Source organism: Giraffa tippelskirchi, chromosome 2 (genome assembly GCF_054371585.1).
Source record: "Giraffa tippelskirchi isolate mGirTip1 chromosome 2, T2T-mGirTip1v1.2.pri, whole genome shotgun sequence".
In the NCBI taxonomy this organism is placed as follows: Eukaryota; Metazoa; Chordata; class Mammalia; order Artiodactyla; family Giraffidae; genus Giraffa; species Giraffa tippelskirchi.
The window spans coordinates 41,772,968-41,793,164 of NC_137276.1; the positions used below are offsets into that span (position 1 = coordinate 41,772,968).

The window sequence follows — 20,197 nt, forward strand, 5'->3', positions numbered from 1 at the left end:
ACTGTAAATTTCATAGCAGAGGGATATTTTATGAGAACAGTAATCAAGGAAAATGATTCTAATATATTTGCTGATTTGTTTGGTGGCAAAGAATCCAGAAAAGGAGCTCTATGTGAGTTGTGCACAAAGGCTTAGGAAAGGCTTTTAGTTATGGAATAAATATTCCATATTTAGATTAAGTATGCTGACAGTAAGAAGGATTTATAGTCATTGATCTCATGACTGAATGATGATTTTGGTGGTGTTAGTCATTCAGTGAAGTTGGGAAGGGATTGACGGTAATTTGGGAAGGAAAATGAGGTCGTGCTTGATGAAAAATGTTGGTGTGAGTGTCCTAAAGGGAGTAGGAGAAAGGCTATTTGAAAAAAAATGGAGGTCAAATCATCAACATTCTTATAAGGGGTAATGTGATCCTATATATGGCATAAATGGTCAGTCTTAAAACTGAGCCATTACTATATGCCTGTGCTAAGTCCTTGTTATTTTATAATTTACATTCCATGTGATTTACTAATGTAAGATAATCAGTGGCTTTTATTAATAGTATTTTTATAATGTGTGCATCCATCACCAGAGCCAAATTTAGAACATTTTCATTATTGTAAAACAAATGTTGTAGCCCTACACTATCACACTCCAGTCCTTCATCTCTCCCAGCCATTGGCAACTAGTCATCTACATTCAATTCCCCATAAATTTGCCTATTCTAGATATTAACTATAAATGGAACCAGACTTGGGTCTACTCATCTACAGCACTGTAAAGCCAGGTTGTGGCAAAGGAAAGTACGATGTTTATTGCCAGGCAAAAAGCAAGAAGAATGGGCAGCTAACGCATGAAAGATCCAAACTCCCTAATGGCAACATTTGGGATGAGGGATGCGGGGAGCATGGCTTTCTTCTAGTTCCAGTCAGTCTAGGATCTGTGTCCTCTTGATCAGCATCTTCCACCTAGGTAAGGGTCTTAGTTTCTGCAGGACAGCTCAAAGATATGCACTAGATTGTTATGTATATCCTTTGAGGAGGAACTAGGACTCTGCTTAGTGCTGAACTATTGTTTAAGGTGTTGTTACTTTTATTGTTTGACTGCTTTTCCTTTTTTTCTTCATTCCCTTGCTTTCCTAATCATTAACTGCTTGAGTTAACTAAGGAGAAATGGAAAACATAAAGTGGCTTTTGTACCTAGGAGGGCCTCACAGGGTCCTGCCTGGCTTCAATAGTATGTGGTCCTTATATCTTGCTTCTTTCAGTTAGCATGTTTTCAAGGTTGAGTCATATTGTAGCCTGAGTCAGCAGTTCATTCTTTACTATGACTCGACAGAATTCCACCTTTTGTTTACCCATGTATCAACTGATAAAACTCGCTTACTGCAAGACTTGAATTTGCCATTTCCCCTGACTGCCATCTAGAGAGGTGTTCAGTAGTTTTATTCCACCCTCAGTTTAACTTGTTAAAATATTATCCTGGTTTCAGCTTATTTTGTTCTCAGTGATACACAGGACAAAGTTCATTTTCTTTGTGTTGGGAATAAGTTTCAAACCAAATCTTCTCATTCCTAACCTGTTTCCGGCCATTTGAACAACTGCTTTTGAGAGAGTAAGTTCTTTTTTTTTAGTTTTTATACCTTTTCATGGTATTTTGCAGGATGTGTGATTCTTTGTTTTTTGTCTGCTTTTTAAAAATGTGAAGGTAGGCAGGTGCTTGCTATTTGCTCTAGAGAATCATAATTACTTTAAAGGGGATAGAAATACAAATGTCACATCGAGTAATCTAAGCTATGAAATAAAAATTTGCATTGTGAGAAATGTATTGCACTGCTGGGTAAAGTAAGTTACAGTACAAAAATACTTTTACCAACTAGAGTAGGAGGTTGACACTTTTTATTAAAGTTGATCCTTTAGCAAGCATAAATTAATCCAAGTGAAATTTGTAATTGTCCCTCCCATATCTGGTTTTGGGTGAAGTAGAAATGGATAGCTTTATTGCTTGGCCAGCAAAGGGGGAGACAGCAGGTTCCTGCCCTTGAAAACTGTGTATTCAAGCCCAGAAGGATTTCTTAAGGAGTTTTATAGTAGTAGTTCAAGGGCAGAGTCGTTGATCAGGTTAGGTGTGTGTAAGGCTTGCACTCCTTTAATCTGGTCTCAGATAATCTCTTGATGAGCTCTCTGCTGCCTTTAGTCTGGCCTCAGGTGGTTTTCTCCGGAATGAAAAATGCTAACTCCACTTGTTGGAGGGTTTAGTTTGTAAAGAACACAAAGATATTATTATGTGTATCTTTGAGGTGGAACCAGGACTCTGTCCCAAGGCTACACTATTGTTTCTTAACTGTTCTTATCTCTGCATTCACTCCCTTCCCTGATTAGTAATTCTTCAAACCTGCCCTTTGGGAATTAGGGAAGGTCATGGAGGCTGGAGTCTTTTCCCTACAAAGGCTTCTATGCCCAGGAGCCCCATAGGTTCCTGCTCCATTTCAATGGTACTGTAGTATTTACTATTGAAAAATGTCCACATCTAAGTGGACCCATGCAGTTCAAACCCGAATTGTTCAAGGGTCAACTGTACTGTTTTTTCTTCTTCTGGACTACATAGGCAATATAAAACAAAATCTTCAGGCTTCCCTAAAGCACGATCACAACAGTGGTCATTTTCACTAACACTCCCATTTATTCACTCATGAGAATTTACTAAACTCCTATTTACAACCAGTCACTGCAGGATTAAATGACTGGCCCTTCATTTAGTTTAGCAGATACTAATACGTGTCGAAAGCTTGATCACACACCAAACTCTGATGTAAATTTCACATATTAATCCTGTGAAGCAGACAGCTGTTATTCCCATTGCCCTGATGTAGAAACTGAGCGCCTAAAGGTCTGACATGTCAAGAGCAGTGAGAACCAGAATATTAGTTTAGAATTTGTGATTTCAGAATTCTTCTGCCTCTTAAGAGCCGTTACAAAGGTATTAGGTGAACTTGGATAAAGGAGAGATAATCTCTGATTGAAGCAATGCCATTCTGGTCACAGTGAATTCTTTTCTAACCTTCCTAGCCTTAAGTGAAATTGGATTAAGCACCCATTTCACATCTTGTGAAAAGACTGATGTCCTCCCCTAAAATATCTGCCAATTTCTGAGTCCTTAGTTTCTTATAATTACATAATTTATGTAGTTACTGTAGGGTTTCCTGCTTTCCAGCTCCCCATTATCACTCATTCTTCATTTCCTTGCCTTTCTGTTTATTGATGTATCCAAGCAGTGGATCTTTCCTCAAGCTTTTATCTTCCTCCAAGCCCTTGACACAGGAAATTAGTGTGAAGCAGATTAATTTGGAGAGAAATGTAGGGCATTAATTCTGGCAACAACTAACTGAATATTGTACATTAGACATCCCTCCTACTAAAAATCTTAAAGCCTCTCTCAACATGAAGATTTCCTGCCTGCCCCTTTCTCTGAAATCTCCAGTTTCTTGCTCATGTTTTTCTTTTTATTGCCTCTGCTCATTTATCATTCTTCTCCTTTACACTCCTGAATCTTATGAACCAAAACCTTGAACCCTGCTTCTTTTTCCTTAAAACTGCTTATCAAAGTATTTTTTCTTTAAAAAGAAGTAAAATTTCCTTAAGAACTATTTTTAACCTATATATTTTTGTCTTGGCACATGCATTATCTAATTATCAAAATCTAGTAAGTAAGTTCTATTATACCAAATTTGTAGTGAGATAATTGACACATAGAGAATTAAATAACTTATCCTAGATCTTTTAACCATCAGCAGTAGAGTCAGAACTTGATATTCTCAAGTATGCCTGATAAAATGCTGATGTCGTTCTAACATCAGCAGGATACTCTTGTAAGTCTTGCTTCAAAAATTTTTATAATCACTTCTATTTCAGGTGACATCTGCTGGGGAAAATAAGTCAGAAAAGTAGCTTTGTGTATTTATTCTAATAGCAACATGGATTACTTAAATATTGCGACCTGGTGCTAGCCTTTTTTTAGCTTGCAATTTATATCTGGTAGAGATTCTTTTTTAAGTGGAAGTCAAAATTGTCCCTTTAAATGTAGAGTATTTTTCACACATGTAGACTTAGTTCATTTCAGGGTTTCTCAACTTTGGCACTGCTTACATTCTTGCACTGAATAATGCTTGCTTGTGGGAGCTGACATGTGTAGTGGAGGATGTTTAGTGGTGTTCCTCTACTCTCTAGATGCCAATAAAACCTCCCTAGTTCCAAAACTTTCATAGAACCAAACGAATATCTCCAGACATTTCCAAATAGCCCCTAGGGTTAAAATTGACCCCATTTGAGAACCATAGTGTTAGGTCCAAAAGTCTCCCAAACTTAATACTACTACATAAGAAACACAAAAGTCATATGATGTGTCCCCACAGGTCTGCCACTAATAATAGTGTTTGTCATTTGCCAGTCTCTAAGGAACTAAAGACATGGCCATTCATTGATTAGACTAATGAGGTGCTCATGTATCATAGAAGTAATAGAACAAAAATACATTGTGAATGGCAAGAATTGAGCTTAATAAACTTGACTTGAGCTTGTCAAATTATCTGTTCAACTCTTGTTATTCAGGGAATGATTAGACTACTTCCTATTTCTTCTCTATGTGTGAATATCTCTTGTCTGTCCTGTCTTTGGTTTTCTTCATCACTAGAAGTTGAATTAGTCCACTGATATTTATCTAGTGCCTTTTGAGTACTTTAAAGTGCTAGGATTTCAAAACATAAGATGTAGAAAGATTATAGAATCATCATGCTTGTCTTGTGAAGTCTTTCCAGAGTTCTGTTCATGTCTGGTCAATGGCTGAGTCATCTACAATAGGTTTAGTAAATTCTCACTCCTTAAATATCTCTAAGGACAGAAATGCTGTAATGTAATTTGCTCATTCCAGACTTTCTTTCTGCTGGTTCAGATGATTTGCTGTATCTGGCTTGCTTAAATTTCTTTCTCTTTCCTCATGTAGGTTTCCTTTGTGGATATGTGCATGCGCCCTAAGACCTCAGAAAAAGTAAAAGTGAAAGTTGTGTCCAACTCTTTGCAACCACATAGACTATACAGACCATGGAATTCTCCAGGCCAGAATACTGGAGTGGGTACCCATTCCCTCTCCAGGGAATCTTCCCAACCCACATCTCCCACATTGCAGGCAGATTCTTTACCAGCTGAGGCACAAGGGAAGCCCAAGACCTCAGAGTTAGAAGGCAAAACAAAAAATGAGTTTCACATTATTGACGTGCACGTTAACCTCTCTCTCGCTCTGATTCCTTTTTGTTCCCATAAGTGGGATTTTTAGTTCTAGATGCCTCACTTACATTTTTGATTCTCTGATTATTAAGTATACCAGTAATGATTTTATTTCATATTCAATATGTATTACAATCAATTGTAATTTAGTATAATGAAAAATTGTATCTAATGTATTTATAGCAGTCATGACCAGAAGGGAAATCAGATTTTCCTAATTGAAAGAGAGAAAACAGAGGTCTTCACTCATGTAGCTTCGACCTCGACTAGTCTCTTATACCTCAGACTAAGTTTCATTCCATTTGGATGACTAGTACTTGTGTGCTTCTAGTAAGAATTATTGCTATGATGATGTAAGAAAAGTGACTTCTGTGAATGGGAAGCTTGGCCCCATGTAAAGCATTATGAGGACGCGATGGTTACAGAAACTGTGAAAACACACATAGTTTAGGGAAGAAGTCACTTTTGTTTATCTCTTTCTCTTTCTCTTATCTTTAATCTCTAAAGTGTGTGCATGCTAAGTGGCTTCAGTCATGTCTAACTCTCTGCGACCCTATGGACTGTAGCTCATCAGGCTTCTCTGTCCATGGTATTCTCCAGGCAAGAATACTGGAATTGGGTTTCCATTCCTTCTCCAGGGGATCTTTTTGACCCAGGGATCGAACCCTAGTCTCTTATGTCTCCTGCATTGGCAGGTGGGTTCTTTACCACTAGCGCCACCTGGGAAGCCCAATCTTTAATAAGATACTGGTAAACCAAAACAAAAACTAAAGCAAACTCACCTAATAGTAAATACCAAAACAGGGCAATTTTTTATAAACATTTATTAAATTTCCAAACAATGATTTCCAATCCAAATTTACACCTCATCAAAAGAGCGGGAGTTTATGTCCAGAGAGACCATATCCTTTTGGACTTGAAATCAAACTTAAACAAAAAACTGGTAAGGTGCTGACCTGCTACACTTCTTTAATTTGAGAATAAACTATCATCGAATAATGAGACTGTCTTTTTCCTTCTTACACTGACTTAAAGAAGACATACGTAAATGACTGACAAGATGTATTCTTAAGGAAGATTATTTAAGACTATCGTCTGTCCCTAGAAAGGAGAAGGCTTTTTCCCTTTAGTTAGCCCATAGTAGCCTTAATAATTTCTACTTTCTTCCACAAGTGACAGCACTCCTAACCTAAAATGACAGGGCAAGTTCAGTATAGTAGTATTCTTAAGTCATCGAGGAAGCAGAGAGTAAGTTCTAAACATTCTCATCACAAGGGGAAAATAAAAAAACTGTATTTGTGAGATGACGGATGTTAACTTATTGTAGTAATCATTTCATAACATATGCAAGTCAAGTTATTATGCTGTAGACCTTAAACATGTGCAGTGTTCTATGTCAATTATGTCTTAATGAAACTGAAAGGGAAAAAAAATCCATAAGTGACCTCATCTCCTAGAGAAAATATCCCTATGCTGATCATAGCACAGCTCAGCCACCACAATGTTAAATGTTCCTGTTGAATCTATCAGCTAGAGAAACCCTCATGAGAGAATACATAATGTAAAAACTGTGTTCTCAAACCTACAAAATCATAAAAGCATTAGACAACGAAGGAGATGGAAGATCTTGTCCAGATGGGACCTGGACCTTTGATAGAACAACTGTCTCCCTTTAACGACCAATCAAGTTGTCCTGCATGTTCCAACCAAGATTTTTGGAACTCAGCACAGAGTATTCATAATTAGCTTATTGCCAACCATTCTATCTCAACCTGCCAGTAATAAGTCTCTAAACTGATTGGTCTTATTTGTGAAAGTCCTTATGGCCCCAAACTATAGATTAGTAGAAGAAAAAAAAAGTCAGGAGACTCTGGGTCTTCTTGTAAATTCAATACCTTTTATTTGTAGAAACTACTGACTCTTATAAAAATTGATAAAAGTATGAATGCTTTGGGCTTTCCAGGTGGTGCTAGTGGTAAAGAACATGCCTGCCAATGCAGGAGACATAAGAGATGAGAGTTTGATCCTTGGGTCAGGAAGATCCCCTGGAGGAGGGCATGGCAACCCACTCCAATATTCTTGCCTGGAGAATTCCATGTACAGAGGAGTTTGGTGGACTACATCCATGGGGTCGTAAAGAGTTGGACACAACTGAATGACTTAGCATCAGTACGGATGCTTCATTATGGATCTCTTATTACTGACCATCTTCCTGAAGTGGTACATAAATTGTGGTGCCAAAAAGCAAGAGGTCGGTTGATTATTGCTCAATGTGGCAAAATTTAGGACTTATGACTCAGCCCATTTTAGATCATAAATAGGCGTGTGGTACCTGAAGTAAAATAAAAAATACACTCAAGTTGCTGTGATAAAGCTTTCAACTATTCATGCTAATGGCAGGAGTGATATCAAGAGTCGAGTGAAATTATAAATAACCATCAAGCTTTCTTTAACCCAATATTCTAACCTCTCTCACACAAACAATTTTAACAGTTTAGCAGAGTTCAGATAAAGATGACTTGAATGTTTCTTTATTTTTCTTTCCTAGTAGAGATAGAGCATAGTAAAAACAATACCAATACAGTATCACATTAAAAAAAAAAAAGCAAAAATGAATAAAAAGAGCAGGAGTAGAAGATATAAATTAACTACATTTTGGATTATTTTTAGTACCTCAAGTAACAGTGCTGATAGCCTCTAGTCATTGTTGAGTTTAGCCAGGGAAAATAATGGAAAAAGTCTAGAACACTATTAGGAGGTTTTTGTCTTTATTTATTTATTTTTATTAGAGTATAATTGCTTTACAATGTTGGTTAGTTTCTGCTATACAGTGAAGTGACCCACAATGATTATCTGAGGTAGTTTCATTAAAATGTATTCTTAAAGTTAATATCAAATTATAAGTATATAAAAACCTCCATACTGGGCCATTTATTGAGGGCTGTAAGCCTCTGCATGAGTGTGCTAAGTGTTCTGCCTGTTTGACACTTTCCTTATGTGTTTCCCCACATCTGTCCCCTCATAACCAAAACAACCACGTACAGGCCCACCTGCTTTCCATGCACCTGGACTCCATTTAAAACAAATCTTGTTTTTAGACACAGAGGGAAAAAGAAAGGAATGTAAATGAAGAGGGTGGCTTCAAGATGAATCTAAATACTTTAAAGGAAGTTGATTAGGTGGGCACTGGAACCACTGAGTGTCTGCAGTAAACTTTTGACTGTCTTATTCTTAATTTTCTTAAGTGACCCACTTAGTCTGTATGGTCTACACTTGGAATTCCTTTGTAAATGTATTGCTACATGTGCCTATTCAGTCATGTCTGACTCTTTGCGACCCCGTGGACTGTAACCTGCCAGACTCCTCTCTCCACGGAATTTTCAGGCAAGAATACTGGAGTGGATTGTCATTTCCTTCTCTATGTCAATGTATAATCACTTCTAAGTTTGCTTCACGGCTGGTGTGTGTGGCGCATTGTATCAGTTGTGAATTCAGCTTTTTAAAGTTTTTAAATATATAAGATTTTATGTCATGTATTTGAACAGTTCTATGATTTCGTAAATCTATTATTCTTAGGTAAAACTGGGTCGATTTTTAAAAAGGAAGGAGTAAATGTAAAGCTAAAGCTCTAAAAAGTTAAATATTACAGGAAGCATATAGATTAAAGGGGGTAATTTATGGAGACAATGTATGAAGGCCTGACATTCAGACAAACTTGGTAGCGTTAATTCTTTTCAGTCACTAGCCACTGCCAAGCATTAGGCTTCCCTTCTGCAGCCTGTGGCTAAGTAACTGGGAAGAGTAATAAAAGGGTAAGATAAACTGTAGAATAGACTGTGTTGCCTTGTTATTTCTTCCCCCATTATATTAGGTGATGGAAGGTTTAGTGTACATAGCTTTGAATTTTAAAATATATATATATATATATTTAAAATTTCCTTCATGAATAGCATTTCCTTACTTACAGGCAACAGTATATATCCAGTGTACGCTGTTTCCTTAGCTTTTCCTCCTTTAGCGGTTCTTTTTCCAAATCTTTTGTGGAACATCGACAGTCCCAGTGTCTTTTTCTTTTCCCTCAACCTTTGTATTCAGTAGTTTGGTTTCCTTACAGTCCATGTTGCAGGGCTGAGAAGCAGATAAAACAGTCTTGGCCAAGTTGGATAAGATGTTTAACAATAAAAGATACTGTGAGCTGCAATTGAATAATGCGCAAGGGTCAAAGTAATTTCTCTTTGCATAATAGCTGCCTTACTCAGATGAGAATTCCCAATATGAAGTGTGCTGTAGAAAACACACTCACTCAATTTTTCCTTGCAAATTCAAAATGACTTTAAAATTGGAATTACTAGAGTTTTCTAATATCATATTTGGAATAATTTCACATTTTGACATTTTTATCTGTATCCTTTTTTTTTTTTGGTATTTTCTTTTAGTCTCCTTTCTAATCTTATCAATGATTAATTTGGGAAAAGGTAAGTTAGGACAAGATTTGCATTTCTTGCATTGCATCTTGAGGATGATTTTGTTTTAGTTGGTAACCGCTTTGTATTTTTGAAAATGAGCCTGGCCCTCCTCTCTCATCTTAGAAATGCAACAGATGAAATAAAGCATGAGAGAGAATCAAAATGATATGTTTTCCTTCTTCTTTTTAGATGGTAAGGTTGAAGTTACAAAAGAAGGCGTGAAGCTGTGTACAATGGGTCCTGGAAAAGTGTTTGGAGAGTTGGCTATTCTTTACAACTGCACCCGGACGGCGACCGTCAAAAGTAAGGCTATTTTTTAAAAAAAAATACTTTCCAGTGTCTTCTTTCCTTTGACCTGTGAAGTGCTAGTTAATATGCCTCTTGATTTTAATCTTTATAATTTCATTAAGCTAGCTTCTAATTATTGCTTTGCGATACCGTCAATATTTTCATCCTAAAGAGTAATTGTCAACATTGAGTTAAATTTTACTGCTGACTTATTAAAGGTATTTTTTAACCTTGAACTCATACATTAGGGTTTATAAAATAGCACTTTATGAATTATAATTAAACAGGAACAAGATGTTGCATTTTCTGCCTTAAAGTCTCAGCATCATATTTAAGTACATTTTATGTATATGTCTATTTTGGGTTGCATTCCCCACATAAACTTCACTTATTCATTCAGTGGTTTAGAAAAATTAAGAGGAGAAATGTCTTTCGTCTCATTCAAACCCTGAATAAGATATCCTGAATTCTAGAATTGCGTCTGAGTATATTCTTGTCTTCAGCTGCTCATCAAGCTGTATATTATAACGTTTTTCTTTTCTACTGATTGAGCTTATTTTAAGTCGAGGCAATAAAGCAGCTCGTTTCCCTAATTTTACATGTATGTGTATATATGATTTCTCTAGCAACTTTTATTGCTTGGTAGAAGCAGCTGCAGTAGTTAGAAGGAAAATAAGTCTGTTTTAAATATTCCTTCTTCCTGAGTACAGGATGTAATGAATGTGTAACACACAGAACTGGAAGCCAAAACCGACAATGGAAGGTCCAGAGCATCTTCAGGCAGAAATGTGTATTTAATGTTTGAAAAGTTCTTCTGACATACTATCCTGTGAATGATTGCAATCACGTTACTTTGATTAGGTTGTGTCATTAAAACAATCCCGTTGGCAAAATGACAATTAAATTGTTATTGTTAATTTTATCTGAGTGTCACTGATGATTTTATATATTGCTTTTTTTCCTCTTAGAAGTATGGCATATGATTGACAATATGACATTAAAACTTGGGTTGTAAAGAACTGAAGAATGCATGGCCAGCTAGAGTCACAAATTCTTACAGGTCTTGTTAGTGAATCACCTTTTTAGTCATTGAAATCACTGTCACATCAGTGGCAATTGGGGCCCTTATAAAATCAGTCTTTCTTGACATTTTGATTCTTGATGTCTGAGAACACAGAACTCTTTTGATTGATAGACACTGCCCTGTTTTTATTTCATGAGATCATTTAATTATATGACTCAAGGAATAATGTAACCCGATGAACCATAACAGATTTTGCCAGAACTTAAACTCATTGAAAAAGTGTCTTAACTAGAAAAATGAGCAGTGATGACTCCATTAAGTGAACAGATTTTACTATCATGCTTCATTTTGATGAGAAATATATTACTTTTAGGGCAAAAATGGGCCATGATAGCACCTTTGGATTAAAACAAGCTTTCTCTGAATTGTGAATACTTTTTTTAAGGTTTTAAAATACTTAACTGATAAAAAATATTTTTTATATGCTGCTCATTTAATCTAACTAAAACCTTCCAAAGGCAAAAAATTGATAGTGAAATGGTGCTTAATCTTATGAAATATTAAATTGTTATTAAAGAAATACTTTAAACTGAATAGAACATTTAAATGAATTTTATAGCCCAAGAGATTTTTTTGTAAGGTTATTGCTTGGCTTCATGAAAGTCAATTTTCTTATTAAGTTCTTATAAAATGCCATTCATTTGTGCTCACCTCTGTTGTTCTCAAGTTTGATAAATTTAAATAGACATTATGCATCTGTTCAGCAACAAGGAACTAGGTGTTGAATGCAAATTATAATCCTCACTATTTTGGGATAAGAATTTTATCTGTCATTAAAGGGAATGAGTAATGGATCATGTTCTTTAATTCAGACTCATATGTCTCATGTGTGTGAGTGTGTTTATGTGTGTGTTCATCATGCCCACTTAAGGTGTGGAGGATGCATTGAGAAGAGTCTATGGTTAATGATGTGCAAATACATCTCTGCATTTATAGGTGCAGAAATTTTGTGCATGCCTAAGGAATGTTATCTATTAACCTCTGAATGTCATGTGAGAATTATAAGGTGTGAATAAAGGTCATTTGTCATTTAGGACCTTTTATGCTGTCTTCTGTGCTGTCAAGGGAGATTGTCCTTACCAATTGAAGTTCTTAAGCACTATTTCAAATTTAAGTTATACTCTCAAGCCGATCACTTTATAACTCTAATTAGATTCCATTGTGAGTATTAGTTTTATCAAATGACCACAACCAGTGCTATCTCACTCTTTACATGTGATATTTTTTAATGTCCTTATTTGGTTTTTCAGATCCACTTGTTTATCAGAATTCAAGATTATGTCATCTCTTATCTATATTTTTTGTAACCATTGTTTTGCCAGTGATGACCATTTGCAGTAACTCAAAACTGATTCATCTACTTGGGTGCAGTAGTCTTTTAAGTCTGAGGAAGTTCCCCTTCCTATTTAATAGCTTGTCTAGCCAACGTTTTTCCTTCTCACTTACCTGGCTTTTCCCTCACTTACCTCTTTTCCCCTAATATCACTTTCTTTCATGACTGAAAATGTTGATGATCTCTCTTACCTTTCTCCCTAGATCAGCCTGAAAGCTGCCTAGGATTTTAGTGCATTTTTAATTGCACAGTCATCACAAACTTTTAGGTGACATTCAAGACATACATGAATCATTTCTTTTTCACGAGAATAACTTTTTGAAATTGTGTCAGGCCTTGAATAAATTTCAGTGACTTCCTCTGCTAATGAATGTGACCCAAGCACCTGTGGGTTGGCTTTTTTTTATATTGAAGTATAATGAATGTATAACATTATATTAGTTTCAGATATACATGATTCAATATGTGAATATATTGCAAAATGATCTCCATAATACATATAGTTAATATCCATCACCATATATAATTACAAAATTTCTTGTGATTAGAACTTTTGAGTTCTACTTTCTTAGCAGCTTTTAACTATGCAACATAGTATTACTCTAGTTACTATGTGTACATTGTATCCCCAGGACTTATTTTAAAACTAGAAGTTTGTACCATTTGACCTCTTTCACTCATTCAACCCACCCTTCACTGCCCCATCCACAACCTCTGGCAACTACCTATCTGTTCTCTGTATTTGAAATCTTTTTTTTTTTTATAAGATTCCACATATAAGTGAGATCGTAATGGTGCTTGTCTTGCTCTGTCTGACTTGTTTCACTTAGCATAATGCCCTCAGTGTTCATCCATGTTGTAGCAAATGCAGCATTTCCTCCTTTTTTATGACAGTAGAATTGTTTATATGTACACCACATTTTCTTTAACTATTCATCAATGGATACACAGGTTGTTTCTGTATTGGCTATTATAAATATTAGTAATGTGGATGTTAACATGTGGGTTCATATCTCTTTAGGTATTAGTGTTGTTTATTTCTTGAATAAATATCCAGAAGTGGAATTGCTGGGCCAGAGAATACTAAGAGTCTTAATTTTCTGAGAACTTCCATACTGGTCCCCATAATGGCTACACCACTTTATGTCCCCACCAAAAATGGATGAGGTTTTCCTTTTCTTCACATTCTTGCCAGCACTTGTTATTTCTTGTCTGTTTGAAAACAGTCACTCTAACAGGTGAGAGGTGATATCTCACTGTGGTTTTGATTTTCATTTTCCTAATGATTAAGTGATGTTGCACATCTTATCATGTGCCTTTTGGCTATCAATATGTCTTTGGGAAATGTCTATTCAAATGCTCTAGCCAATTTCTAATCAAATTGTTTGTTTTATTTATTGATATTGAATTTTATGAGTTCTTTATATATTTTGGATATTCAGTTCAGTTCAGCCACTCAGCCGTTTCCAACTCTTTGCAACCCCATGGACTGCAGCATGCCAGGTTTCCCTGTCTATCACCAACTCCCAGAGCTTACTCAAACTCATGTCTGTAGAGTCGGTGATGCCATCCAACTATCTCATCCTCTCTCATCCCCTTTTCCTCCCACCCTCAATCTTTTCCAGTATCCGGTCTTTTCAAATGAGTCAGTTCTTTGCATCAGATGACCAAAGTATTGGAGTTTCAGCTTCAGCATCAGTCCTTCCAATGAATATTCAGGACTGATTTCCTTTAGGATGGACTGGTTGCATCTCCTTGTAGTCCAAGGGCCTCTCAAGAGTCGTCTCCAACACCACAGTTCAAAAGCATCAATTCTTTGGTGTTCAGCTTTCTTTATAGTCCAACTTTCACATCCATATGTGACTACTGGAAAAAACATAGCTTTGACTAGATGGACCTTTGCTGGCAAAGTAATGTCTCTGCTTTTTAATACGCTCCCTAGGTTGGTCATAACATTAACTCATCAGATACATGATTTTCAAGTAATTTCTTTCCCCATTCTGAAGGTTGCCTTTTCATTTTGTTGGCTTTCTTTACTCTGCAGAAAGTTTTTAGTTTGATATAGCCACACTTACTGGTTTTTGCTTCTGTTGCCTTTGCCTTTGGTGTTAAATCCGAAGAATCACCTTCCAGACTGATTTCAAGGCATTTATCACTTACATTTCCTTCTAGGAGTTTTATCATTTTAAGTCGTACTTTCAGGTCTTTAATCCAAAATATGTATTTTATTAAAGCTACTGATTGACATATGCTCTAAATTATGATTATAAGCTTGTTCATAGTAATTCAGCTAAAAGAACTATGATAGTTTGAAGCAAGCTGTTTGTTTTTCATCTGGGAAAAATCTCCTAGGATTCTTCTGAGACTTAATAAATGTATACCATTTGTTATTATGGTCATACCAGGAGGAAGATCTGATAGTACCAAGAAGAATATTTTTTTAGAGCAAAAACCATAGTGATATGGGGGAGTGGGGGTGGGGGAAATCCATGTTACGTTACAGAAAATCTATACTAGTAGTCTACTTTTATCTTATAAAACATTGATTCTTCCTCTGAGGAATGAGGATATAAAAATATATAAAAATAATATTAATAGCATCTAACAGATGCCTTGGATTATTCATGACTTGTGTGCATGTTAAATCACTTGAGTTGTGTTTCTTTGTGACACTATGGACTATAGCCTACCAGGTTCCTCTGTCCAAGGGATTCTCCAGGCAAGAATACTGGAGTGGGTTGCCATTTCCTCCTCCAGGGTATCTTCCCTACTCATGGATCGAACCCTCATCTCTTATGTTGCCTTGTATTGGCAGGTGAGTTCTTTACCATTAGTGCCACCTGGGAAGCCCATTCATTCCTTAAATAAGTTCAGGGTTTTTTGTTGTTGTTTTTTAATTGTGATATGAAAATAGTCCCTTTGATTGCATATATCCAATTACAAGCATTCCAGATGCCATGGGTAGGGGAAAAAAAATCAGTTGTTTTATTTGATTTCTATAACACCAAACAATGTTATTTGAATTTCACATTTTTGTCTAAATATTTTAAGATTGTGTAAACAAAGGAGCATTTTACCATCCCTTTTCAAATGCCGTGAAGAATAGGAATTTTTAATACATTCATTCAATAGCCATGGCTTACTCAATTCCCATACCTAGAAGCATATCATTATCATGTCTTTCTAAGTGTCGTTCCTAGTTGTGATTTCACCTTCACTACCCTCACAGCTAAGGCGGTATCAATTTACACTCACCCTGGGCCTCTTACCCTACTTCTATGCCCAAGGTTCTCTAAAATCACAAAAATGGAGACATTACTGGAAACATATAAGGCACTTATTGTACAGTGAGAGAGAGATTAAGTAGTAGATACCCTGTTTATACATTTGCATAAAACATGCCTTATTTTTACCTGGGTTTCGCACAGCCAGTTCTCACAACTACACAGGAATTTTTTGAGGTTTGAACCACATGCTCTGTGCTCCAACTTCAGTTGTACATGTATTTGTGTTTTTGCCTGAAGGTGCTGAATTGAAGCTTGTTGCTCTTACTTCGACTGCTCCACTGAAAGTGCCCCAAACCTTAGCCAGTATATTATTCGCATAATTCATTCAAGGAGACTCCAATAAAAATCCCAGACTAAAAGTTCTCTCTTTGTAGGAAAACATCTTGGTACCAGATTAGCGTGATTACCATATACAGGTTACCTGCAAAATGGCTTTGGTGGGTGTAGAAGCTCTTTTATGAATGGACTTGGGCAAAATATCTGAATAATGCTTTCTCCTTAGATTATTTATACAAGTATTTTAAAATTCCTCAGTACTACAGTACTAACACAAAAGAACCTTAAATATCCTTACAAGAAATCTGACAAATTGGGACTTGAATAACGGATAACATCTGATTTAATGTGAATACTTTCAACTTTCCATACTTAAACCTTCCTGAGATATTTGTAAAGGGGGGAAGCCGAGCAATTAAGATATTTTACTGTGTCAAAGATGTTTTTAAGAACGAGTTGAAAGGTTTAGATTTTCTGTTTATTTTTGTCTTTAAAATAGAGTTGAGTGTGTGCAGTAAAATGGCTTGTGTTTTCCCTTGCAGCTCTGTTTCAAACACTGCATTATTCAACCTGACTTAAGAAAATCTGCCAACTGTCAAAACCCTAAAAAGATGAATTGGGAAAAAATAGTAAAAGGAATTTGACTATAATTTCTTGCTGAAATAACTCTATGCACTATAAATGTAATGCCTATACCTCTCAGGTCAACATATGGTGCTTTTTATTGGTAAAGAAATGCAAGGAATGAATGCCAGTTTTATTACTGATATGAAGGAATCTTAGATGAAGCTCTTGGAGTGGCTGTAAACCTTGGCAGTTTCTTAAGATGACTATATCAAGAAGTAAGCAATTACATAGCTTTTAGGAAATGCCATTATAGTGTTCCATAAAGTGCCATTTTTACGATAAAGATTTTCATGTTGTAAAAATGAACCAACATTGTCTGCCAGTACAAGCAGTTGGCATGTGTGCAGTTATTACCTGGGGTTTTAATGACCAGGCGCAACCACATACTGTCATGCTCCCCATGCACCAGTACAAAGGCAGAGGAGATAACTGTGTTAATGAGACAGTCTCTATTTTATCTTCAAGAGGCAGATTAAAAAGATGCATGCTTTGCTTTCTCCCAGTTCAATGAATACTTTAAACCAAGAACCCTGAAGGAGGACACAACATCCATTTAGATGATAAAGACTAGAAATATGACCTTGATTGCAGAAAGAATAGCTCAGTAACTTCCCAGGAGTTGTCATTATTGTCACCATCCTGGACAATGAAACAAGCAGATGATTATGGCATCATCTTGAAAAAGCAGGTACATTTGTTTAGTGACTTAATTCAATAATCTTCTTCTTAGAATAATTTTCTATCACATTGGACTATTAAAGAATACTGTAAAAATTAGTAACATAAATCCAATAATCCCTAAGAAATAAATTTCTTTAATAAGGAAAGCAATTCACAAGGTACCAATGATGATATAACAGAAGAGCATAAACAAATAGACCTGCAAAAGCTATTCTGTATATTCATTAACAGTTATTAAACTATAATCTTTTTCTTTTACAGGCTGAAGCTGTTTTTCTAGTTTCTTTTCATGGCAACTTTTATGATTAGAATTGATTTATGATTTATGCTTAACCATTTCCAGAAAAGATCTAAATCTAGTATTGACTAGGCCTGTCAGGTAGGCATATGTTAGCAGTGCTTCTTGGGATAAAAACAAAACCTTCTCACAGTCTAAGGAAGGCACTAGTACTTAATTCCTTCTTGCATGGGTGCATGCTAAGTCGCTTCAGTCATGTCTGATTCTTTGCGACCCTGTGGACAATAACCTGCCAGGCTCCTCTGTCCATGAGATTCTCCAGGCAAGAATACTGGAGTGGGTTGCCATGCCCTCCTCCAGGGGATCTTCCTGACCCAGGGACCAAACCCATGTCTCTTATGTCTTCTGCATTGGCAAGCGGGTTCTTTACCACTAGTACCACCTGGGAAGCCTCTAATTCCTTCTAAAGTTAGATAAATTGCTCTTCTGTTCTGTCCTTTAATTAGTCAATCATTGAATACTTTGTTTCCTATATGGAGCGAATAGTCAGGCTGTAAATGGGGTATTATTATTTTTTAAGAATCATGGATAGTTTAATAGTAAATTCTATACAATGGGCAAGAAAGGCTGATTTTTTTTTTTTTTTTAGCAGTTTCTATAATCCTGCAGAATTGGTAATTTTCCCACAAAGACCATTATCATAAAAAGCTTCCACACAGTGCAAAGTTTGTGTCAGTTTTAGACATATTAAACCTTCATTCATTCGTTCATTCCATAATTTGATCAGAGGTAATTTTAGTATTTACTCAACTGACTGAAAGAATAAAAAGAAAAATACTAAGATCAATATTATATATTCTGTAACTGTTTTTTAAATCTTTCCTACATTGAGATGGATTCCCAATGAATGCTCAGTAGCAAAGATGGATAACAAGTGCCAATTAACATCATACTAGACTCAGAGATTTGGGGATGTGTTAACCCCATTTTATTACTGAAGCAACTGAGACCCAGAGCTAGTTTCAGAGGGAAGGCCAGGAAGTTTGACAAAACTTTGATGTGATGTAGCTGTCACAAACTTTAACATTTGGTCTGCAGTTCACATTTCTTTAAAGCACAAATACATCCATAGGATTATTCCTATTGGCCTTAGGACTCTATTTTCACAAAAAGTTACACAGTAATTACAATTCACAAGTCACAATTGTTTTATTTTTTAATTTTCAAATTGTAACACATGGACTCACATTAAGTACATTTGTTAACAAAAGAATGAATTGTGTGACATACTAAAGAAAGGATCATAAGCTTAAAATCTTAGAGACACATAATGAACAATCAAAACCAAGTGCAGGATTTAGTTTATGCAGTTCATTGAAATGCTTAATAAGTGTTTCATGGAATGAAATTTTATTCAGTATTTGAGATATCACTAAGTAGTTATATATTTTTTCTGTAAACCTATTAGTCAATGAATTTCTTAAAAGTAGGAATTATGAATACAGAGCAATTCAAAAAAATTGAGCATGAATAAGAAAAGAAATTTTTAAAAATATTTTTGTACATTACAAACATATTACAAGGAAAAATATTGAGTCATGTCAAAGGTGCTTGCCTTTGTTTTTCCCTTTAATTTCCTCTGCCTAGAAGAAACATAATCTCAGCAATTCATTGGTGAATCTGAGTTGCTTACTCTGCCTATAGGATGTCCTTTGCTGCCTGGATAAATTTCTAAGTAATCATGATGTCTATGCTTTATAATTACCAGCCTGTCATTCAGTCACTCTTTAATGTCCTCCTCAAAATACCTTAATGTAATCGGTGAGAGAGGCTGTTTCTGATTTTTCAGATGAGAAAATGATGACAAGATCATGGAGTCCATTAATGCTAGTTCATTTACAAACCCTCTGACAAATTTAGGTATCACTTTTTGGAGAACTTTTGCTATATGCACCCCTCCTTTCCTCCTTCCAGGTGTGTAGACTCCTGAATTAGGCTTGCCGTTTGCCTACTACTCTATACATAAAATGTGGACTCTTGATTAGGGAACTTCAGATGTTTAGTACAATGTTTATCAAAGTGGTCCCCGCAATGGCAACCATCAACATCATTTAGGTACTTGCAAAATCTCTGGCATTCTCCATCCATTGATTCAGAAATTTTTGAGTAGGGCACACTAATCTGTGTAAAACAAGCCCTCTGGGTGATTCTTATGGATCTAAAGTTGAGGACCATTGATCTGGACCCTAGGGGTGCTTAATTTGTATCAGCCTAAACATAGTACACTCTCCATGCATCAAATTGTTTACGTGGAAGTATTTAAAAGAATATTTTGAACACCATAATAAGTAGTCAGTTTTATTCTTGCTGTCATTGTAGGTTTTTCCCTTTTTTTGTTGCTGTCTAGCAGAGATATTTAGGAAAAGTTACTTTTCTATTTTTCAGTAAAACACAGCACTAGCGGAAGAGTATCAACATTGTGCAGATTATTAACATATTCTTTTGAAGAATAGTGAGAGGTACATTAAAAGAACAGGTTGAGAGGGAAGGAAAAAATTAAAAAAATCATGGGCTACTGGGCCATGTTGTTAACAAGAATAACTTTTAGATTTATTGGCTTTGATGGCTAGCACATTGGTAGGGAAACAGAACAAAG

At 35.8% G+C, this 20,197-nt stretch overlaps 1 protein-coding gene across 3 annotated transcripts in view; it reads left to right on the forward strand.

Annotated features, from left to right (window-relative positions):
• Positions 1 to 20,197, forward strand: part of PRKG1 (protein kinase cGMP-dependent 1) — a 1,340,287-nt gene that overhangs the window by 494,350 nt on the left and 825,740 nt on the right. For all 3 annotated transcript variants that reach the window (XM_081557175.1, XM_081557164.1, XM_081557186.1), the window contains one exon: positions 9,917 to 10,030. In XM_081557175.1, coding sequence (XP_081413301.1) covers positions 9,917 to 10,030 — 114 coding nt within the window. The remainder of the gene's footprint in view (positions 1 to 9,916; positions 10,031 to 20,197) is intronic.